Source organism: Trachurus japonicus, chromosome 19 (genome assembly GCF_045865225.1).
Source record: "Trachurus japonicus isolate A0001 chromosome 19, Traja_1.0".
In the NCBI taxonomy this organism is placed as follows: domain Eukaryota; kingdom Metazoa; phylum Chordata; class Actinopteri; order Carangiformes; family Carangidae; genus Trachurus; species Trachurus japonicus.
In genome coordinates this window covers 3,760,460-3,785,251 of record NC_140925.1, presented here as the reverse complement: position 1 = coordinate 3,785,251, position 24,792 = coordinate 3,760,460, and the positions used below count along the sequence as shown (strand labels likewise).

The 24,792-nt window shown below is 45.4% G+C and overlaps 1 protein-coding gene across 1 annotated transcript in view; it reads right to left on the bottom strand.

Annotated features, from left to right (window-relative positions):
* The window catches only part of LOC146967154 (scavenger receptor cysteine-rich type 1 protein M130-like), a 54,758-nt gene that overhangs the window by 5,800 nt on the left and 24,166 nt on the right, over positions 1–24,792 (bottom strand). Inside the window, exons 5-8 of the mRNA XM_085762183.1 lie at positions 12,465–12,785; positions 12,094–12,381; positions 1,167–1,487; positions 796–1,083 (exon numbers count right to left, since the gene is read on the bottom strand). Coding sequence (XP_085618309.1) covers positions 796–1,083; positions 1,167–1,487; positions 12,094–12,381; positions 12,465–12,785 — 1,218 coding nt within the window. The remainder of the gene's footprint in view (positions 1–795; positions 1,084–1,166; positions 1,488–12,093; positions 12,382–12,464; positions 12,786–24,792) is intronic.

Below are 24,792 nucleotides of genomic sequence, written 5' to 3'. Positions count from 1 at the left end.
GGCGGGTCATTAAAAAAACTGATGATGAAGTCCAGAGTGTGTTATCAGGGGCGCGCTAATGTCGACGGGAAAGCTGGCGGAGGTGTGAAGGAACCGGGTTTGACGGCGGCTGGGCGCATCAGCAGAGTGGGGTTGGTTTCACTGAGAGAAGGGACAGGGGAGAGTGAGAGACGGTGGTGGCTGCGGCTACTGCACTCGCTGCACTGTGACTCTCCCACTCCTCACGAGCTCCACACTGACAAGCTACCGGCAACACAGCGCCTCTGTCTGCCCTTTCAAAGTAAAAAGCCGCTGTCTGACGTTTAATAGCGGCGGGGAGGGTTGTGAAAATAGATGCGGTGGAGCAGGGCGGGTCAAATTACTTCAAACTAGTGCGAGCGAGTAAAACAAACAAACTAGTGCGGACATTTAGGAACAAAAAAAAGGATCGAAATTCAAACGGCTTCTTAACGATTCCGGAACCGGACGTTAGGAACCGGTTCCTATTTAGAACCATTTTTCGGTGCCCAACCCTAATGATAATGTTGTTCTACATCTTCAGTTCAGTGAGCTTACATGTATTCTGATCCTCCCCTGCTCAGGGGTTAGCTTTACCTGTACCTGCAAGGAGCCCATGAGTGGGTGGGGGGTTCTCCAATACAGACGATGATGTAACATGTTGAGATATTAAATGTCTTGTTTTCAGACCTTCACTCACTTAAATACAAAAAGAACATGTTACTGAACATTTCTACCTCCGCAACAAAGGAAGACACTAAACCTGACTGTCACTGATGATGTCACTGATGGACTTACCTGAACAGGTGATCTCCACGGTGGAGGAAGAGGATGATGGTGATGAACAGTCCCTCAGGGTAGATCCAGACCGAACACAGTCAGTGCTGATCCCCCACACAGACCTCTCTGAGGACTCCTTTCTTCTTGTTGTTGTTGAAACAACAGAGCCACAGTCCAGATCTCTACAGGCTACAGATGCTGCCTTACGGTTCCAGGAGAACTTGCTGTCCACTGGTCTCCACTCTCCTTGTTTCAGCTGCAGTTCACCTGCACAGCGACTGGCTCCTCCCACCAACCTGACAGACTCTGAACACAGAGAAGAGAGTGAAGAGTAAAATAAGTGAGTTTGATTCAAACAGAAATGAAGCAAATCCAAACTGTAGCTCCACCTCTGTCTGAGCAGGTGAGTCCAACAGCTTTGCCAGGTGAGCAGCTGGTTCTAGTTGAGCCTGAGCTTCTACAGTCCAGGAGAGCTGACTCATGGCCTCCACACTGGAACTCTTTGGTCCACATTGGAGCCTCGTCTGCTCCATAGAGCGCCCCCTGGAGGACTGAAGGAGCCCCACAGCCAAGTTCCCTACAGACCACCTCTGCATCCTGCTGGTCAAAGTCATCTTCACACACTGAGGACCACCACTGGTTAGACTGGTTGGACTTGACCTCCAGTCTGCCTGAACACACACTGGTCCCATTCACCAGCCTGACTGAGTCTGCAGAGAGAGACACAACATTTAAAGTTTGATCCTGACCTTTATTTACTGTCATATCAACTTTAAAGTCATCAGCATGTGTCCAGAAATGAGTTCCTTCTCTGTCTCCAACACAACCATTAAATAAACTCACAGTCCAGTTGACATGAGAAAATAATAACTGGACATTCTCCTTCTATCCAGGCTTGGTTGAACAACATGTATCACTGTCTGTCTTTCAGCGACGGTGTAGCGTTGAGTATATGAGTTTGTGCTGTGAATTAATGAGTGTGTGTGGTGAATGAAAACTTGTAAGTCCCATCGTTGTGTGGACATGATGTGTGCATCATTGGTGGTATAACTGGTTCAGGGGTTGAGTGTCACAGCACCATGGACAAGGCTGTTATTTTGTGTGCGTGTGTGTAGAGAATGTGTCAATTTAATCTTGTAAATAAAACTTTTGTCCCAAATGGAAATGTGGCACCCTGATCATTTTAATCAGTTTATTTATTTGTGTAGACAGACACACCTGACACACCAATCGCTGTGCTATTACTTTTCTCAACAGTTTACGAATTTTTCGCGACGTAAGTCGCGATTTACTGCGCAAAATTTTTGCATGTAAGTCAATGGGACGGGCGGAAAAAAAAGACCAATCATTGGAGTTTAACAAACGTCTACTGCTCAGGCATACTTTCACCTAGAGACTCCATTTAAACTTTAAACAGTAGACACAAGTCTTGTGTATTGTCGTATTACTCCACGTTTTGATAGGTCATATAGTTTTTGATCAATCCCTGATCAATGACCATGATCATTTTTGGAGAAATTATGAGATTATAATGGGTGTGTATTGGACAGAATGTTCGTGTCAGAGTGCGTGACATCATCGGTTAGAGTGGGAGAGAGTGAAGAAACATTCTGTATTTTTTCTGGATAAACTGTCAGCACGGCCACAATTTACACTCTACAGACATAATTTTTTCAGAATTTGTAAGACAAACTTGTTATCTCTCATGTCATGTGCTCAAAATATCAGAGAGACTTACAGAATCAGCCTCTGAGTGCGGCCACGTCTGTCCCTGCTCCTCATTGAGTCCAATACAAATATTTTCTGAGAGAAGCAGAACGGCCTGATGTTTTAAAACTGCCAGCGTCGCCAAAATATTTACTGTAGAAACACCAAATCGTACCGAAATTTTCAGTGAGTCCTTAGAGCAACGTTGATCTGTGTTTTGTTCTGATAGGAGTTACCGTTTTGTCATGCTAAGCCTAAATGTGAGGCCGGTGCAGAGGCAGAAAATCACTCTTTTTCTCCACGTTTCTGTCTGTCTCAGCCTGCGGGGCCCCTATCGCCGTGGTAACCTCTTTGATCCTCAGGCCACAGCTCGTTAACTTCATAAACAATCCACCTGCCGCTCGTTTAAATGTTTATAAACACAGACACAGCTAAATCAGACTGACACAGGATGCAGCTCATAGTCACACACACACACACACACACACACACACACACACACACACACAGTTAACCTAATGTGGTTACAGCTCCTCCATATCAGTGCTTATAGAAAGATGATCATGTGTCTGTCTGATCAGCTCTGTCTTGCGCTTAAGATCGTGGGTTTGATTCCCATGTTGACAGAGATGGCAAAATCGGCAGTAGCCCCGCGGCCCATTCAAAATTTCCCGAGAGGAAATTTTCTAGTTTTCTATGTGCTATTGTACCTATCCACCTTTTTCCGAACGTCAAAAACGTAGCCTGTTTTGCCGGTTTTGCTCTTCCGGTGGAATTTTATATTTACGTTTCCATGGTTTCGGTAGGCCTAGTCGTGGTAAATGCATGTTTTTTGTTTGGTTTTTTTTCAATGAAAATCTGTAAAACGAATGGATCATCACACCAGCTTTTAACAGTGGATATCACACAGACTGACATCATCCGTGTTAAAAGCCAGCGTTAATAGATCCATGCGTTTACCGCAACTATGACAACGACTGAAAACCATGGAAACATAAACGTACAATTCCACCAAACCGGCAAAACCGGCTTCCGGTTTTGACCATAGATGACGTTCGGAAACTTGTGGATAGCTACAATCTCCTGGAAATTATTTGGTTACATAATGACATACACATTCAGAATAATGAAAACAAATGATTAATTGCATGATTTTTTATATAATGCACAACTATTTACTCAAATATCACAAATTATTTTAATTTTTTTACCCAGAAGTCTGGAAAAAGTATGGAATTTGGAAATTTCAAATGTGTAGGAACCCTGCAAGGTTGACTCATCATCAGACCTGCTTCACAGACTCATGAACATTTCACAAGAACCCAAAGAATCTGCCCAGGAGTTTCTGTTCAGGGCAATAGAGCTCAGGGAGAAACTCCTCTGGAAGTCTGGTGATGAAGACGAGGGGGACCAGTTCAGCTCAGATTTAATCCAGCGCAAGTTCCTTCGCTCATTAGAGACTGGTCTGTTCAGTGAGGCAGTGAAGTTTCAGCTGAAACCCTACCTTAGTAACCCCAGAGTCAAAGACGAGGTGCTGATCGAAAGAATGAATGAGGCTGCCAGTCTTGAGCTAGAGAGACAAAATAAGCTCAGGAGAACCACTGCAGTCAGACCACCAAGAATAAATGAGATCCACACAGAGCTGCAAGTCAACAACAGCCATAGTGAGACAGACACAAATGATGAGGCAGTGGGCGGGGTCGCCCCCACAAAGAAAAAGCAAGGACAGAGTAAAGGACCAGATCAAGAGACTGTGAAACTCATTGCAGACCTCAGGGCGGATGTGCTTGAGGTGAAGAAAATGTTCAACGAGGCAAGAGAAACAACAATGTCAAGGCCAAGTACAAACACCCGGCCGTCATCAGCTGCGAGATGGGCAAGAGGATGTCAGCAATGCAGAGAGGCTCAAGCAGGTGACACATGCAGACACTGCTATCGTTGTGGACAGGAAGGTCACCTCTCCCGCAGCTGCAGGCAGGGCAGACCCATGCAGGGAAACGAGAGGGGGTTGCTGAGTCGGGACCCACAGTAGCCTTTCCATCCTCCAGGTCCCAAGTGAACATGGTATCTCTGCAAAATACACCCTCACATGCACTAAATCCACCAAGTGATCACACAGACACTCCCTCTGCCATCCCACAACCACCCAGCAACCAGCCCAAAAATAACACACCTGCCAACTATGTACCTTCACAGCGACAAAACAAGCTCACCAGTCTCATCGGGAGAAGATGCATGGTCCCCTGCCCCTTGCTGAACTTTTGGGTACAGAATCACTGGTAGCAGTAGCTGCAAATGGGAGTGAAATTCCATACGATGGGTGGGTAGAAGTAGAGTTTTACTTGGACTGTGACACACACGAAGGAAAGAGACTCTTAGTACCCATGTTAGTGTCCAGTGACCCCAATGTTGCAGAGAAACCGATCATCGGGTTTAATGTAATTGAAGAAGTAGTGGGTAAATGGGGCAGACAGCAGTCAAATCACATTCAGAAGATCAGCAGAATGTTCTCAGTGTCTGCAAGAACTGTTAAATCAGTGCTGAAGTTACTCCAGACCCCAGATCCAGGTCACGGTGTGGGCACAGTGCTGACAGGGAAAAGGGGAGTACACCTGGCTGCTGAACAGATAACCACCTCATCCATCCGTGCACATGTGGGAGCCAAGTTTGCAGGACAAAGTCTGTTGTTTGTTCCACATGAGACATCACAGCTGCCTGAGGGTCTGGTCATCCAGGAGGGACTGGTCATTGTCAGTGAGCGGAGGTCAGTCTATATTCCAGTCTCAATAGCCAACACCAACAAGCATGACGTCACCTTAAATCCTCACACCATCCTGGGGCACCTGGAAGAAATTAAAGCAGCGTATCCCATTGCAGTGGAGTCGTCTGATGAGACACAAGTGGCAACAGCACAAAACAACATCCAACTAAATGAGATAACCAGCAAAACACAACACAGACACAGACCATCTCAGTGGGATCCTCCTGTTAACCTGGACCACCTCAGCAAAGAACAACAGGAGAGGGTGAAGCTTGTATTAAGAGAGGAGTGTCATGCTTTTGCTTATGATGACAAGGACGTTGGGTGCATTCCCACTTTGAACATGCACATCACATTACATGACACTACGCCTGTTCGTAAGACCTACATATCAGTGCCAAAACCCCTGCATCAAGAGGTGAAAGATTATCTACAAGATCTTCTGAACCGCGGGTGGATTTCAGAGTCAAGGTCACCCTACTCCTCCCCCATCGTCTGTGTTCGCAAAAAGTCAGGTGAGCTGAGGCTGTGCTGTGATTATAGAGAACTAAACAGGAAGTCAGTGCCAGACAGACACCCTATTCCCAGAATTCAAGATATGCCCGACTCTCTACATGGCAGCTCCTGGTTTTCAGTTCTTGATCAGGGCAAAGCATATCACCAGGGGTTCCTGGATCCAGAGAGTCGCCCCCTCACAGCTTTTATAACACCCTGGGGCTTGTACCAGTGGAACCGCATACCCTTCGGCCTCAGTTCAGCCCCAGCAGAGTTTCAACGGAGCATGGAGGACTGTCTGAAGGGGCTTCGTGATGTCACCTGCCAGCCTTATTTAGACGACAATCTAGTCCACTCACCCTCCTTTGACAATCATGTAGATCACATCCAAGCTGTCCTGCAGAGATACCAAAAACACGGTGTCAAACTCAGCCCGCAGAAATGTGATGTCTTCAAGAGAAGAGTTCGCTTCCTCGGACGGATGATATCAGCGGAGGGATACACCATGGACCCAGCTGAAATAGCCCCTGTTCAGGCACTCAAAGACCAGCCACCGTCAACAGTGGGGGAGTTGAGCCGAGTCCTTGGTTTCCTCTCCTACTACAGGGCCTATATCCCAGACTTCTCCAAGGTTGCAAAACCACTCTACCAGCTGCTGACCCTGCCTCCAGACAAAGTCCTGCCACCTGGGTCCAAAAGAAAAGGAAAAGTGAGTAGTACAAGACACAAGGGCCGCCCACCACCCAGCACACCCATCAGTTGGACTCAGAGCCACCAGGATACTTTAAATAAGTTAGCTGACTGCCTAACAGAGCCACCTATTTTAGGTTATCCTGACTTTGCAGAGTCATTCATTCTCCACTGTGATGCATCACAAGAGGGTTTAGGGGCAGTGTTATATCAGAAACAAGCAGGCAAGATGAAGGTCATAGCATATGGCTCACGGACATTAACACCCCCTGAGAAAAATTATCATATGCATTCTGGGAAGCTAGAGTTCCTCGCCCTTAAATGGTCAATTTGTGAACGCTTCAGAGACTATCTTTATTATGCCCCACATTTTGTTGTCTATACAGACAACAACCCCCTAACATATGTTCTGACAACAGCTAAACTTAATGCAACAGGCTACCGCTGGGTGGGTGAACTGGCCGACTTCAACTTCACAATTAGATACCGACCAGGCAAAAGAAATGCTGATGCTGATGGACTGTCCCGGCTTCCCCTTGACATCAACCAGTACATGGCCCAGTGCACAGCAGAAGTAAAGCAGGATGTTATTGGAGCTGCTGTGGAAAGTATAGTGCAACAGAGAAATGACATTTTTCCTGAGACAACTGTAGTCAGCCAGAGTGTTATCAGCTTAGTGCAGGACACTACATACCTGTCTGCGGGGAAGGGTCTTTCACCAGATGACATCAGAGTGAGTCAGGAGCAAGATCCTGTGATTGGCCCTTTCCTCCAACACAAAGCCAACAACTATCTGCCAAAAGGTCGTGCCCTGAAAACAGAACCACCTGAGGTCAGAATCCTACTAAGACAGTGGAGCAGACTGTATTTAAACGAGGATGGAGTCCTCTATAGGAGAGCGAATGGCAGAGATCAGCTCCTCCTTCCAAAAGAGCACAGAGACACTGTATTTAGAGAACTCCATAAAGAGATGGGACATTTGGGAGCAGAAAGAACTCTGGGACTAATAAGAGACAGATTCTACTGGCCCCGAATGCAAAGTGATGTGGAGCATTTTGTGATGCATGCTTGTGAATGTTTGAAGAGGAAACGGCCAAGTAAGACAACCAGAGCCCCACTGACCTCCATCACCACCACTTATCCCTTCGAGCTCGTCTCCATAGACTTTTTACATCTCGAGACCTGCAAGCATGGTTATGAATACATTCTAGTGGTGATGGACCACTTCACATGCTTCGCACAAGCTTATGCAACTAAGAACAAGTCAGCAAAAACAGTGGTGGATAAAGTCTTCAATCACTTTGCCCTGGACTTCGGCTTTCCTGCAAGGATTCATCACGACATGGGCAGAGAATTCAAAAATCAACTGTTTTCCCAGCTGCAAAAGATCTGTGGCATGCGTGGCTCCCATACTACCCCATATCACCCACAGGGAAATGGTCAGGTGGAGCGTTTCAACAGGACCCTCCTTTCCATGTTGAGGACACTGACAGATGATGAAAAAGCAGACTGGAAAAACTCTCTGTCAAAGGTAGTGCACGCCTACAATTGCACTCGAAGTGAGGCCACTGGGTTCTCTCCTTATTATCTGCTGTTTGGCCGTTCCCCCCGACTTCCTGTAGACATCTTGTTCAACCTACCATCACAAGAACAACAACTAAGCTACACAGAGTATGTGGAAAAATGGCAGTCACAAATGAAAGAAGCCTATGAAATTGCATCAACAGCAGCTAAGAAAGAAGCTTCAAGAGGAAAAGAATACTACGACCAAAAGATCATGGGGTGTGGGAGGGAGGGGTTTTTACTTGTAATTTGTTTTTCTGTTTCTATTTTTCTGTGTGTAAAGCACTTTGTGTTGCATTCCCATGTATGAAAGGTGCTCTATAAAAAATAAAGATTGAAGATCTACGGAGCTCAACTGCAGCCTGGCAACAGAGTCCTGCTCCGCAATCTCAGAGAAAGAGGTGGGCCCGGCAAGCTCCGTTCACACTGGGAGGAGGTCGTGTATGTGGTGGCAAGTCAAAAGAGCCCTGACATGCCTGTGTATGAGATCAGACCAGAGAGAGGGGGCCAAAGTCGCACAGTTCACAGAAATTTGTTGCTCCCATGTGACAGCTTACCTGTAGACAAGCCAGAGAGAAAGGGACAAGACAAAAGGAAGAAAAGTCTCAGACAAAATATGAGAGAGCTGTAACAACATGACACAGACATGGAAAGTGAGGATGAAGGTGAACTTGTGTGGAGGTTGTCACGGCAACACGACCATGCTGGCAGAGTTAATGTCCCGATCCCTGACGCCGAGGCCTGTGAACAACAGATGGGAGAACTTCAGGACAGAGAGAGTGAACCAGATCTACAGGATGTGGAAGAGGACGAACCTGAGCTGCAGATCACACAGGATCATCACCACCAGCAACAACAAAGTGAGCACACATCTGATGAAGAAGAGCCACAACAACAAGGGAACACAGACTCTGATCAAGAACAAGAGCCATCACCTCTGGCATTCCACACTTACCCTCAGAGAGAGCGGCGGCGGCCTAGGATGCTGATGTATGATACACTGGGACAACCGACCGTCAGAGAAGCTGGTATGGACTGTTTAATGGACTGTTTAGAGGTGGACCAACCAGCATCTTGCTTTCAGAGACTGTGGCGTCCCTGGGCGCTTATGGACACAAACAATGTGTTTGGGACTGTGATAAACTGATAGCTACAGTTTAAAGAGACTGACACTGAAAAAAAAGAACACTTGAAGCAAAACATTGACAGAACAATGGACTGAATTACATTCATTTTATAAAGGTCTTAACAGTGCAGTATAGTGCCACAAATTGCTATATGATAAATACATGTTTTGGTGTCTTGATATGTAAACAGTAGAAGAGTGGTAACAGACTAAAGTGAAGTGTTGGCCGAATAGTGAGTCTGGTTACAGTAGTTCATCACAGTGAGGTGAACCTGTTTATTAATCTTGAAAGGGGCAAGTAATGGTTACTCATAATTTGGTAGCCTACAATGTGTCAATCGAGTGGTGCTTATCTCTATGGATTTACATGTGTTTAATCTCAAAGTAGCTGCTTGTATTTGACAGCTAAATGCCAACAGTAGTAACCATAATTATTATTCAAGAAAAGACACTTGTATAATATTGTGAGTTGAAGAGGAAAAAAAAGTGTAACAACATTTTTTTTATTTATCTAAGTAGGGGAGGGTGTGGCACCCTGATCATTTTAATCAGTTTATTTATTTGTGTAGACAGACACACCTGATTTAGGCTGGACTAAAATAACCACCTTACGCCAGTAGATGGCGTAAGGTAGCAACGGGTGGTTGCTGCGGGCCCCCGTTGTCGTGGCAACAAGTGTAAGCTTAGAGGAAGTCCAGCCGCAACAGTTGTAGCCTCGTAGTTTCCGATTGAGCTGCAACTGAGTGAATGTGTTTATCTGTTTGTATTTTCAGGTGAGTCTAACGTTAGTCTACACAAGCACCCATATGTTTAGATGTTTTTCTTTGTATTTGCTATTTCCTGTTTAATCGCGGTGGTGTTAGTTACTGTGTTTACTCATTAAATGTGTTAGGCTAAATATAACTGTTAGTGAGAGTTCGGTAGCGGCGGTTAGCGACCGCTGTCATATTTGTTAGTATGTTGTCAATATGTCGACACTGTAAATGTATAGTCTTAACGTGCTAACATATATTGTTGTTTATATTGTTTACATAGTTGTTTTGTAGTGTTTATATCGTGTTAATGGTGTCGGATTGTGCTAACCGTTAAACATTACACGGTCGCTGCCGCTGCTGCCGTTGTCGTGGCAACAAGTGTAAGCTTAGAGGAAGTCCAGCCGCAACAGTTGTAGCCTCGTAGTTTCCGATTGAGCTGCAACTGAGTGAATGTGTTTATCTGTTTGTATTTTCAGACTGCTGTACATAATAAATACAGAGTGTGTAACAGAAAGATAACAGGATAAAATTGATCTTAATTATTCTGTATGTTATCTATGAAGCATCAGTAAATGACAGCTCCTTTCTGTGGGGAATCATGAGGCATAAAACTGTCTGAACTTCCAGTGTAGTTGTTAGGAGCTGTGAGTGAGGACTGTGGCAGCTGCTGGGTTTGTCAGTGAACCACAGCAGGTTGGTTGAAGCTGCAGTCAACGTATCTGGCTGTTGTGGTAAATAATCCTCAGAATGGGTTTCTCCTGGCTCCGATGTCCCATTCATCCTTTGGAGTGAGCAGCGTGTCAGACGCACAGCCAGAAAAGATCCAAAGAGCATCGTGGTTCACTGATGATTATGATTTATTGTCAGACATGAAAAGTACAACATGAAAGTAATATGATGTTTGTGGCGGTGAGTTCATGTGTCTGTTCAATCCAGTGATGCTGCAGTCAGTGACAGTATTACTGCATCACCTGCCATCCACCATTAAACTTAAAGGATGGACACATTTATGATCTTCTACATCTTCAATTCAGTGAGCTTACATGTGTGACAGTTGAGGTTCCTGTCACTATGCCTCCAAAGCCGTGTTTCCACTGCAGGAGTTCCTGGTAAAGGGAGGGGGTAGGAACTTCTACAGGAACCGTCCTCTCACTCGGCCCTCTCAGTGGCCGTGTTTCCACTGCAGAGTAGGACCCTGCAGCGACGTCATGAGTTTCGATCGCCGCTTAATCGCTGTGCGACAGTTTCGACCGTGACGTCACCCAGGCAGGTCACAAGCACATGCACAAAAATCACAACAACAATGAAGAAGGATGGAAGGACCTGAGGCGGTAGGCACGTGTCTGGTGTTTGTGCACATGGCGGCTGATTGTAATCCTGCTTGACTTTTTTTTTTTTTTTTTTTAACTTGTCATGGCATTGTTTTGTGGCGTGATGGATCCCCAGTGTGTCGAGGTGCGCTGATATTTTAATTTCACCGCGATGACTCAAACCCCCTCTGAATTTCCTCGGTGCCATAGACTGCAATCAATGTCTGCACCTCATCGTCGGTCCATTTGTGTACATCTTCCTGCTGTTTTCTTATTGTTTACAGCGGTGTCTGCTAGGCTAATGCTCCCCTTCTGTTCCCCCTTTTAAAAATGCCGGTTGTTTTGGTGCTTTCTGGTAGCGTCAGAGCCTGCTCTAGCTTTAGCCAATCAGTGCCGGGTTAACCTCGAGCCCCACCCAGGAGCCCCTGTAAAAGTTCCTGTAAATGGCCCTGTGGGGGAGGTTCCTGCAGTGGATACACGCACCAACGGGGCTGGCCCCATAAAGTTATCCCGAAGTTCCTGCAATGGAAACGCGCCTCAGTTGATCATGTGCCCTGGCTACTTGGCCAAAGGGGATGTCCCTTTGGGTGACTGGCAAGCGCGCATGACTCTGACTTGGGAGGTGTGGGTTCAATCCCCGCCCGGGCCCTCTTCACCTTGCCACACATGTATCTGATTCTCCCCTGCTCAGGGGTTAGCTTCACCTGTACCTGCAAGGAGCCAATGATTGGGTGGAGGGTTCTCCAATACAGACAATGATGTAACATGTTGAGATATTAAATGTCTTGTTTTCAGACCTCCGGTCACTTAAATACTAAAAGAACATGTTACTGAACATTTCTGACACTGCAACAAAGGAAGGAAGACACTAAACATGACTGTCACTGATGATGTCACTGATGGACTTACCTGAACAGGTGATCTCCAGGGTGGAGGGAGAGGAATATGAAGGTGATAATGAACACTCCCTCGGGGTAGATCCAGACCGAACACAGTAAGTGTAGATCCTCCACACAGACCTCTCTGAAGACTCCTTTCTTTCTCTTGTTGAAACAGCAGAGCCACAGTCCAGATCTCTACAGAATACAGATGCTGCCTTTAGGTACCAGTTGTCGCTGTGCACTGGTCTCCACTCTCCTTGTTTCAGCTGCAGTTCACCTGCACAGCGACTGGCTCCTCCCACCAGCCTGACAGACTCTGAACACAGAGAAGAGAGTGAAGAGGAAAAGAAATGAGTTTGATTCAAACAGAAATTAAGCAAATCTAAACCGTAGCTCCACTTGTACCTGAGCAGGTGAGTCCAACAGCTTTGCCAGGTGAGCAGCTGGTTCTAGTTGAGCCTGAGCTTCTACAGTCCAGGAGAGCTGACTCATGGCCTCCACACTGGAACTCTTTGGTCCACATTGGAGCCTCCACTGCTCCATAGAGCGCCCCCTGGAGGACTGAAGGAGCCCCACAGCCAAGCTCCCTACAGACCACCTCTGCATCCTGCTGGTCAAAGTCATCTTCACACACTGAGGACCACCACTGGTTAGACTGGTTGGACTTGACCTCCAGTCTGCCTGAACACAGACTGGTCCCATTCACCAGCCTGACAGAGTCTGCAGAGAGAGACACAACATTTAAACTTTGATCCTGACCTTTATTTACTGTCATATCAACTTTAAAGTCATCAGCATGTGTCCAGAAATGAGTTCCTTCTCTGTCTCCAACACAACCATTAAAGAAACTCACAGTCCAGTTGACATGAGATAATAATAACAGGACATTCTCCTTCTATCCAGGCTTGGTTGAACGACATGTATCACTGTCTCTCTTTCAGCGACGGTGTAGCGATGAGTATATGAGTTTGTGCTGTGAATTAATGAGTGTGTGTGGTGAATGAAAACTTGTAAGTCCCATCGTTGTGTGGACATGATGTGTGCATCATTGGTGGTATAACTGGTTCAGGGGTTGAGTGTCACAGCACCATGGACAAGGCTGTTATTTTGTGTGCGTGTGTGGGGAGAACGTGTCACTTTAATCTTGCAAATAAAACTTTTTTCCCAAATGGAGAGATAACAGGATAAAATTGATCTTAATTATTCTGTATTTTATCTATAAAGCATCAGTAAATGACAGCTCCTTTCTGTGGGGAATCATGAGGCATCAAACTGTCTGAACTTCCAGTGTAGTTGTTATTAAAGGAGCTGTGAGTGAGGACTGTGGCAGCTGCTGGGTTTGTCAGTGAACCACAGCAGGTTGGTTGAAGCTGCAGCCAACGTATCTGGCTGTTGTGGTAAATAGTCCTCAGAATGGGTTTCTCCTGGCTCCGATGTCCCATTCATCCTCTGGAGTGAGCAGCGTGTCAGACGCACAGCCAGAAAAGATCCAAAGAGTATCGTGGTTCACTGATTATGATTTATTGTCTGACATGAAAAGCACAATATGAAAGTAATATGATGTTTCTGGTGGTGAGTTCATGTGTCTGTTCAATCCAGTGATGCTGCAGTCAGTGACAGTATCACTGCATCACCTGCTGTCCACCATCAAACTTAAAGGATGGACAAATGAATGATAATTTTGTTCTACAGTGGGTACTAGTTTCATTTGGACGTTTCCCTCACGTAACGCGTGATTCACGCGTTGCGTGAAATTGTAGGTCACACTGTAGCCACTAGGTGGAAGCATCGTACTGAGATGCAGCTCAAAAGATTTTGGGGTAATTCCACGTTTGACCACAACGTAGCTGCAATGGAGAGTGGCGCTGTTCATAGGCCATAGGTACTTCATTTGCAGCTGTGGTCGAGAGAGCTAGAGAGTGGATGGAGAGAGGGACCGCTACGCCGGTCAATCAGATCAATGTTGTTGTTTTATTGTTTCACAGTGGTTACAGTAGCCTACGTTCAACAGGATCAGTGGTTCTCAGCCTTTTGGGGGTCCCCCTCCTGTAGCCTGGCTGGGTGGCTCCAAGTTTGAGTAGTTTGAGTTCTGCAAGTTCTGGTGAATGTAACAATCCACTCATAGCCCACGATCGCTACGTCCGTGCCAGCAGCCTGGACCCGATGCTGCTGGACTCACGAGCGGAGCAATAATGCACATCTGTCAGCAGCTGCTCTTGAAGGGACAGATTAGATGCTGGTTTTGTTAACAGTGACTTTGTTGCATCCAAACATTTAGTATCTGTCGGGTGCTGTCTCTTATCCGGTACAAAGTGGGAGATGACAGAACTACTTTAATCGAGGGAAAGCTACATTGTTGCGAGTTGACTCCGGCCGGCGTGTGCACATGCACTAAGCCTGTGAATATTCTCGTTTGTCCCGGACTCCCGGTCATAGTTATCTCAAGGAAATTTAAATCGAATGCAACTGGACTTGGTTATTCGTCTAGGAAGACGTTTCACCTCTTACAAGTTACAGTTGCAATTTAAATTTCCTTGAGATAAGATGGTCTCACACAGACGTTTGTGTTTTTCTTACGTAAATGACTTTGTTTACATTAAAACTACAGGTCTCTCAGTCCGTGACTTTTCCATGTGTGATGGTTTCTGAAGCTTACAACTTACACAAATGAAACATTCGATTTCTGGGCATTTATACCTCGGGCCGACAATAGCTTATTTTTTTCTTCAATTATTGTTTTCATCTACAGTTATATTTATCATAATATGCCCAATTCGGGAGGGAGAGAGGGGGGGGGGGGGTGCCGCGGTCACGTTACATAATGTAGCCTAACAGTTTCCAGAAAAATACAAAACAGGATATTTATTCATGTTACCCTCTGTTTAGGTAGATAAAGGTCTCAGTCACATTTGAATAAAAATAATGCAATTAGGCTAAATATCATAGGATCTTTTTTTTAAAGATAAGCCTATTTTATTTTTAGTTCCATAATTCAGAGATGATTTTCACTTAACGAAATGCAACGAAACAATGAAGCCTACAGTTTTGTCCTCCGGCTTATGAAAAGTGTGAGGAGAGGTAGCTACTGTAAGAACCGGTTTTTCTAAGCTGACTGAACAGCTGTGTGAAGTTCTGTGGGGGGCAGGGCTGAAGTATCCACAAGCACACCTATTGATCAGAGATAAATGAAGGTGCTAATGTGTCGCTGATGTGTCTATAAGCTGGTCCTACAGACCTCTGCATATAAACCACACTGTAGCATTTTCACCTAGCCTCGCTTTCAATAAAACACACACTAGCATTCTATAGCCTAATTGCAATCAGTGAAATATATGAAATCAATATAAAACACAATTTAAATATGAGAGTTGCTGTTGCTCTAGTTTAATAGCGCTGCAGCTGCATTTACCGTGCGCCCCTGTCTGTATGTGAACCTGTGTCTGTCTATGTGCAGGCAGAGATCAGAGATGGTGTTTTTTTAATAACCATGCGTTTCACCAGCTCTCATCTCCGCCAGTCAGCCTCTCAACCTGCCGCCTCTCTCGCGTGCGGGCGCACCGCACGTAAACACACGTGAGACGTGGACACATTTATTTATTTATTTATTTATTTATTTATTTATTTATTTATTTATTTATTTATTCTGTGGGAAACACTGATCAAGCGGTGCGTACGCACAACTCTCCGCAATATTCCATTGATAATCACACCGGACCCAAGAATGGTGCAGACATGAACACACCTCATACTCCACCCCCAGAATGCCTCAGCACAGCACAACCATATATGGTCAGCACGTGCATAATTAAGTAGCCATGTGCTCTGTGGAGCGGCAACAAAGTGACAACAAAGACAACACCCGGAATGATGCTTCGGCGGACCTGCCCTCGCTTTTGAGGTCGGTTGTGAGAAAAATGCCTGCTGTCCAGACAACTGTGTTTTTTTTAAAGCACCCCTGCATTACACAAACACACACATACGGTATATATAGCCGCACATAGGCTATATCAGTGATCATAATAATGATGATAAGAGAAAATGCATTGTTCACTAAAACTGCACGTTGGCATCCCAGACTGAAATAAAATCTTTGCTTACAGTGAGAGCTGCTCTACTAAGTGAACTATACCTTTCGTGCGTTACTAATGTTATTGTGTCTGGAGTGTTTCAGAGTCAGCCGGCTGTAAACCAGCTGACCCCGACTGACTTTTTTTTTTGCGGTCACATCAGCACGGCTGCATCTTCGGTCGCGGCTGCTGTGGCATTAGCCCACATTGCCCTATGGCCAGTCCGTCCCTGCCACTGGTTGTTTGTGTTGTCTGTCAAAACATGGATGAATGAAACCTATACCCACACATCTTGTAGCCTATTTCTATCGAGGGAAAGTTATTTCAGGATATCCTGTTTTATCGCCCAGCTCGAAAGTGACATAGGCTATTGCCCGTTCATTCATGAGAAATCATCCAGCAACACTCTCAGTCAAACAAGGTGGGGAATGAACACTACTGTACAGTAGTTGGCTCATTTTAAAAACACACCGGCAGCATCGCCCACTGAGTTAATTAACTGCTGTGTGGAAAACCACGCTGTAGTCCATAATCGCGGTGCAGATGGGTGTGTTTGGAGCTGACGAGAGGATCGATAAAAGAGAGTGAGACGTATAGCTGCCGTCGTTACATTTTTCTCATTGAAAAACTATACTGTATTATTATTATTATTATTATATTGCATTCCCCATTCGTGTTCACTGCTCCGTGCTGCTGTCTTATAGAGGCGATCTGCTGCTCACAGATGCCACCTGGCGGTTGTTTGGGCACATTGCAGCTTCTGGTGAAAACACAATTACTCCTCCACAAAAAATCCGCGTGAGCCTCCCGTGACTCACGCGTGAATCTCGCGTGAAACCGTCCAAATGAAACTAGTACCCACTGTACATCTTCAGTTCAGTGGAGTTTACATGTATTCTGATCCTCCCCTGCTCAGGGGTTAGCTTCACCTGTACCTGCAAGGAGCCCATGGTTGGGTGGGGGGTTCTCCAATACAGACGATGATGTAACATGTTGAGATAGTAAATGTCTTGTTTTCAGACCTTCACTCACTTAAATGCAGAAAGAACATGTTACTGAACATTTCTGACACTGAAACAAATGAAGGAAGACACTAAACCTGTCACTGATGATGTCACTGATGGACTTACCTGAACAGGTGATCTCCACGGTGGAGGAAGAGGAATGTGATAATGAACACTCCCTCAGGGTAGATCCATCATGAACACAGAAAGTTTCGATCCTCCACACAGACCTCTCTGAGGACTCCTTTCTTCTTGTTGAAACAGCAGAGCCACAGTCCAGATCTCTACAGGCTACAGATGCTTCCTTCAGGTTCCAAAAGGAGTCGACCTCCACTGGTCTCCACTCTCCTAGTTTCACCTGCAGGTCACCTGCACAGCGACTGGCTCCTCCCACCAACCTGACAGACTCTGAACACAGAGAAGAGAGTGAAGAGTAAAATAAGTGAGTTTGATTCAAACAGAAATGAAGCACATCCAAACTGTAGCTCCACTTGTACCTGAGCAGGTGAGTCCAACAGCTTTGCCAGGTGAGCAGCTGGTTCTAGTTGAGCCTGAGCTTCTACAGTCCAGGAGAGCTGACTCGTTGCCTCCACACTGGAACTCTTTGGTCCACATTGGAGCCTCCACTGCTCCATAGAGCGCCCCCTGGAGGACTGAAGGAGCCCCACAGCCTAGCTCCCTACAGACAACCTCTGCATCCTGCTGGTCAAAGTCATCTTCACACACTGAGGACCACCACTGGTCAGACTGGTTGGACTTGACCTCCAGTCTGCCAGAACACACACTGGTCCCATTCACCAGCCTGACAGAGTCTGCAGAGAGAGACACAACATTTAAAGTTTGATCCTGACCTTTAGTTACTGTCATATCAACTTTAAAGTCATCAGCATGTGTCCAGAAATGAATTCCTTCTCTGTCCCCAACAGCCATTAAAGGGATAGTTCACCCTAGAATGATATTTCGCTCATTATCTACTCACCCTCATGTGGACTAAGGGCTGGAAGAAGTTTCAGAGTCCTCCGTCCCTTCTCTGAGTTACAGGGGGTCTTGGTGTAGTAGTGCATGTCCATATAACGGTTGTAAAGGGACACCAGAGCTCTTCGTAAAAAAACACACACAAAAAAACATCCAAATACCTCCATGCTGCTCGTATGTAATGTCCGTCTTGTGCTGAAACCCCAAATTGCGTAATTGTCCCGAAAAAAATTAAATAAGTCTATATTTTAAGCTTGTTTGTAGCGGAAGCTTCTCAAAGCTCCTCTTCCTGGTCCGTCCAAATCTCGCGTGATTTGCGCCGGCGTCAGTGCGGTTACTGCGAATCACGCGAGATTTGGACGGACCAGGAAGAGGAGCTTTGAGAAGCTTCCGCTACAAACAAGCTTAAAATATAGACTTATTTAATTTTTTTCGGGACAATTACGCAATTTGGGGCTTCAGCACAAGACGGACATTACATACGAGCAGCATGGAGGTATTTGGATGTTTTTTTGTGTGTGTTTTTTTACGAAGAGCTCTGGTGTCCCTTTACAACCGTTATATGGACATGCACTGCTACGCCAAGACCCCCTGTAACTCAGAGAAGGGACGGAGGACTCTGAAACTTCTTCCAGCCCTTAGTCCACATGAGGGTGAGTAGATAATGAGCGAAATATCATTCTAGGGTGAACTATCCCTTTAAAGAAACTCACAGTCCAGTTGACATAAGAAAATAATAACAGGACATTCTCCATCTATCCAGGCTTGGTTGAACGACATGTATCACTGTCTCTCTTTCAGCGACGGTGTAGTGATGAGTATATGAGTTTGTGCTGTGAATTAATGAGTGTGTGTGGTGAATGAAAACTTGTAAGTCCCATCGTTGTGTGGACATGATGTGTGCATCAGTGGTGGTATAACTGGTTCAGGGGTCGAGTGTCACAGCACCATGGACAAGGCTGTTATTTTGTGTGTGTGTGTAGAGCATGTCAATCTTGTAAATAAAACTTTTGTCGCAAATGGAGAGATAACAAGACAAAATTGATCTTAATTATTCAATATTTTATCTATAAAGCATCAGTAAAGGCGGTAGCAGTCGGTTGCAGTCGGTGGAGAGCAACTGCGGCGCCTGGCTCTAAAAACTGCGGCCGCCTTGATCTCATGAGGTTATCGTTGCAGGCGCGAGCATGACGTCAGAGCAAGTCGGGATCAAGTCGGACACAAATCTAACCGGCATACATTGGGTCTCATTCATGAAACGTGAGTAAATCTGTGTGTAGATTTGCACATAAAAGCTCACTCTACTAAAACTCTACTCCGGATTCATGAACGGTGCGGGAAACTCAGATTTGATCGTAAACACGTGTGTAACTTCATGAATGCCAACCCATCGTAAACTAACAACACGCCCCCGGTGATCAGCGATTAGCATAGATCTCCTCTCCAAATATTTCTAATTGTTTGTCATGTTTAAAGCAGAAGTAAGTGATATATTTGTGTTAATATAAGTCTTAAATAGTTATATCTTCCGACAGCAATCACTTACATAGAGTGTTTGGACTGAGACACGGGTCTGTCAGTCACTCTGCTCTGCTCTGAGCCGAGGAGAAAACATTTATCGTATCCTACAGTTTTTATCCAATGAGGAGAGAGAACGGCATGCAGGGCTGTGTGTGCAGCCAAGGAACGCCGTGAATGTGGCGACGTAGCGACGAGGACTGTTATGGTGCGTTCAAGGAAACTCGTATTTTTCCGACCGTGAAGTGGTACCAGTTCGATCTGGTACGAGTTCACGGGTCGGAAGTTACGAGTGGCCGTTATAGTGACTTTCACCGGTAAAACAGGTCGGAAAAACACGAGTGGGTTGCCTGGAACGCTACAAAGTCGTAAGTTGTGACTTGAAGCTGTAATTTACGATTTCAAAAGCCTGCCTGGAACGCAGCATTAGCCAAAACGACCGGACCACTTACTTCTGCTTTAAATTCCGTGTTTCAAAGGCGTCGGCGTATTTTGAACATGAGAGAGAGTAATACGGATTAGACATGTAATTTTCAACAGTGACAAGCAGTATTTATTTGCATTCCTACATTTACACAAGCGCTACACACAGTCCGGAGCAGGTGTAGATTTTAGCTACGAAAAAATCAGCACTACTAAAAGATTGATGAATGCGGAAATCCACGTAAATTTGCGCTGCTCAGGGTTTACACACAAATCCGTGCTGCTCACGTTTCATGAATGAGACCCATTGTGCGCTGGTCACCAGCGATCGATTCTGCGCAGGCCTGGCTTATCTCGAACACACCTAATGTATCCTCGCAGTTCTGCTGCGGACGGCAGTAACACCCCCGGTGGGCGTTCCCGTTGGGGTCAGTCGTTTTCTGGCAAGCAGTCGTTTTCTGGCACAACATCGGCACCACAGCACCACAGCGTCTCCCAGGCCGTCATATGTAAACCTACCGTAACTTCTCAAAAAAAAAAAAAAGCTGTGTCAAAAGACTCCGGTCTCCTGTGCTGGACCGCGTCTGGCTGCAGGTTTGAGCAAATGAAAGCAAGTTCCTCTTAAATCCCGTTTGAGCAGTTTCTAAGATGCTACAGTTCTCAAAGACCCGACCGGTCCAATCCGCAGGTGTTGAAGCCTGGACCTGATGCAGCTGCACTCACGAGCATTAATTCTCGGCTGGACCACGGCAAAATAAATAAATCAATAAATAAAGAAGCCCGTGGTCCGACCTGACCCAATTTTTAATCAGAATTTTAATAATAGAAGACATAATTTGTTTTTTATGCCAAGTCTTGACTTATAATTGTATTATTTACATTTAAAAAAAAAATATATATACTGTATATATATACATTTTATACCTATTTTATACCTGTTTGGCTAGATATTTTATATTCTTTGGTCTCAGGTAATTTTCAGAAGGAGCAAATGTGCAATCCTTAATTGTAATGTTGTATGTTTAAATTTACAGTAAGTTATCCGTTACCTACTTGTTGGCACTTGCAATAAATTGGCTTTTTTGAGCCAAGAAAAACAGCCAAATGCTTGATCATTCAAATCTACATCATTTTTGTTGATTTGGTTGTTTAAAAACGCAAGAAAAAAATATCTGATTAATTGATTAATCGATCGATAAAGTGGTAGATTAATCGATTACAAAAAGAATCGATAGCTGCAGCCCTAAATTGGTATCAGTATCGTGTTAAGGGTACTGGTATTGGTACTGGTATCGAAAATCTTTAAATGATACCCAGCCCTACTCACTAATGGACTTACCTGAACAGATGATCTCCACGGTCATGACAGATAATGATGATGATGATGATGATGATGAACATTCCCTCAGGGTAGATCCAGAATTAACACACTTGGTGTCGATCCCCCACACAGACCTCTTTGAGGACTCAAATCTTCTTCTTGTTGAAACAGCAGAGCTACAGTCCAGCTCTCTACAGACTACAGATGCATCCTTAATGTTCCAGGTGTAGCTGCCGTCCACTGGTCTCCACTCTCCTCGTTTCACCTGCAGTTCACCTGCACAGCGACTGGCTCCTCCCACCAACCTGATAGACTCTGAACTCAGAGAAGAGAGTGAAGAGGAAAAGAAGTGAGTTTGATTCAAACAGAAATGAAGAAAATCCAAACTAAATAATTTCTAAATAAAATACTTGAATCTGCTCCATCTTGTGGTAGTCATGAAGAAAAAAAAAAGAGTGAGACTAGAGCCTTGATGTGCTGATCGAGCAAACCATTCGAGCTCCTGTAGATGTTAATAAAGTAAATGGAGCTTCATTAGTGGTTGTTTCTCTTCCTACTCTTAAGTTCACTCTATTGCAGGACCTTCAATAACCCTTGTAAACTATCTTTATTGAAATAGATCTACTTTTTTACTTTTTCAAATATAAACAAGAGGATCTGTGACCAGGGAGGTGAAGGACCATCAGCCGATGATCAGTGGGGACAGTGAAATCATGTAGTCATGCTCATTTCAGTGTTGAGACATACAGTAGACACTGTGATGTTATGAGCATAGTTAGATAAGAACTCCATTACCCAGCATGCCACAGTAGTTAGGAGCATGCACGGGAGCCCTGCTGGCACGTGAGTTGTACGTAGCCGTGCATGTAGCACTGGATTGTTTACATGTGCAAATTAAAAGCTCAGCTATCACGCTTTGTCTGCTTATTGCAAGTTTGAGCACGACAACACAGACACCTCACTCATCCATCCACCAGCACCTTCATGTGTCCTCATCCTCTCTGTTTACCTGTGGAGTTGTGGCTTCCTTCAGCCCAGAGTCCTGAGGAGAAAACCAGAAAGGAAACATCAGTGAGATCTGTGAAGACAGCGACGTCACTAAGAAGCAGAAACAGTCGCACCATCATACAGGTCAGGAACAATGAAATGAATCCCCAACACATCCATCACAGCAGCTTCAGCTCCCACAATCCTCCACACTGAGCTCCATAGATCTGCTCTTTATCTCCCATGATGCTCAGGGTGATGGGAGTGTTTCTGTCTGTTTCTATTCAGTTGTTTTTATCAGTCCATCTCCTCTGACTTCTCCAGCTGGTTTGGATGAAAACCAGTTTGTAGCCCATTGTAGACGTCACTGCAGTAGTGATGAGGCATCGCTGTGTCACTGAAGGAGAATCTGGTCGTCTCAACCCAAATATGAAAAAACTATTTGTGTTCAGATTTGCAAGTTAAGACAAATCTGCAGAGTGTATAAATCTGTAACTGTGCATGTAACTCTGTAAAGGTGTAAATAAAAAGATCTGTAAGTGTAACTCAGGCGGGAGCTCTCGATTGGTTGTCTGAATTTTGCTGTGGCAGATCCACAAGTGTAACCTTTAATTTGCCCTGAGTTCAGGCTCACAGGCTCAAGCTGCTGCGTAGCAACCATATAATTGCTGGGCTGGGGAAAGCTGTGGCTGCAATTGCTCTCAATTGTTTGCTGTAAGTAAAAGTTCATGTTTTAGCTGTAATGATGCTGTGCTGTCTCTTTCTTGTCTGTCTGTTCCCCTCCTCTGCTCTTAAGGAGGGGGCTGCCCTCCAACAACAACAATAATATTAATGATAAATAATAACAGGTGTGTTTTTATATGTTTTTAAAAATATATATATTTTGGGGCTTTTACCTTTAAAGGAGACATATTCTGCCCCTTTTCACAAATTAAAATAGTTCCCAGGTGTCTCAAAGACATGGGGCCCTAGTTTGCTGGCGCAGCGCAGGTGGCGCAAGGTAGCGCAGCCGGTCTAATGCAAGTTTCGACCAGCGCAGCCTAGCGCAAAGTCAGATTGGAAGATTGGCAGATCACGCTGCGCTGAGATAGGCGTGGCCACGCAGCAGGGGGAGGCGTCACAGATTCAGCTTGGTGCAGTGGAAGTTTTGTGCGAAAATGTCCCGCCTAGGTTGCGCTGAAAGCTCGCCACCTCCAACCAGGTCTAATCTCAGCGCAGGGCGAAGCGCAGCAGGTGCAGTGGAAGTTTGGCTGACTGACCTGCAGTGCACACACGTCACCAAGACCTCACAGGCAGATCTCCACAGTTCCAGACACATTTCAATGCAATAAATATCCACAATAACCACTATTTAATGCAACTAACGGAATCAACACGTGAATTTATATCTATATAGATTGTCCCGTCACATCTGACGTCAGATCAAAGCAGAGATCAAAGGCTGTGGCACGCGTAATGGAAACTCCACCTGAATTAACACAGCAGGGACGAACTGGCACTGAAAAGCAGCTGTGGATGTCCCAAAAGCAGGACTGTGAGGGTGGATGACTGCATGTCGCTGCCGTGTTGAGATACCACTCTGCCCTTGTGATGATCCCCTTTATTTATTTATTTATTTACTTATTAATTCATTAGCGGAGAGCGACCGCATCACACAGCCGTAATGAAAAACAAAACACAAATCATCATCTCTCTTAGTCCACCACAACAGCCTCGGTATCAGATAGTCAGTATATAGCCTACTACAGTATACTCAGCATCTCTATCACAGAAAAAAAAGAGACGGACAGAGAGAGAGAGAGAGAGCGTCCTTTACGCTGATTTCATCCACATGTCTTTGTTTATGTTGTGATTAGTGTAGCCTACACCTCATCTCAGCTCATCTTGGTTGCACAGGGTTTGAATAAATGTGAGTTTCTTTATTAGTTTATTAGTTGTTGTTTTTTTTTACACTGGGCAGCCGTTCTCAGTGTATCAGATCAATCCTGGTTAAGTATATTAGTAAACTCATTATTCGGTCACTCTGAGCTCGGACCTCCGGACCAAAACAGCTGTTTCCTCCTGGGAGAGGTTCGGCCTCTGGCGTCGCTGTTTCCTGCGTCCATGTCCAAGTATAAAATGACAAACTTGCAGCGCGCATCACCCGCCGCGCAGTTAAAGGTGAGGAGAGGAGCTCCTTTGATTGGTGAAGATCTGACTCGGCTGTGTCAAACCCACTCCACGCCTTTCTCTCCTCCTCCTGTCTCCCTCCCGCCCTCTCTCCTCCCTCTTCACCGTTTGCGCCGGTGGGAGGGACGAGGGGAGGGATTGCGCTGGTCTAAGTCTGACTGCGCGGCCCACCAATCTTGCGAAATGGACCTGGGCCACACCCCGTTGGCGTGGCGAAGCTGCGCTGCACTTAGACTTCGCTAGGTCGAGGAAACTAGGGCCTA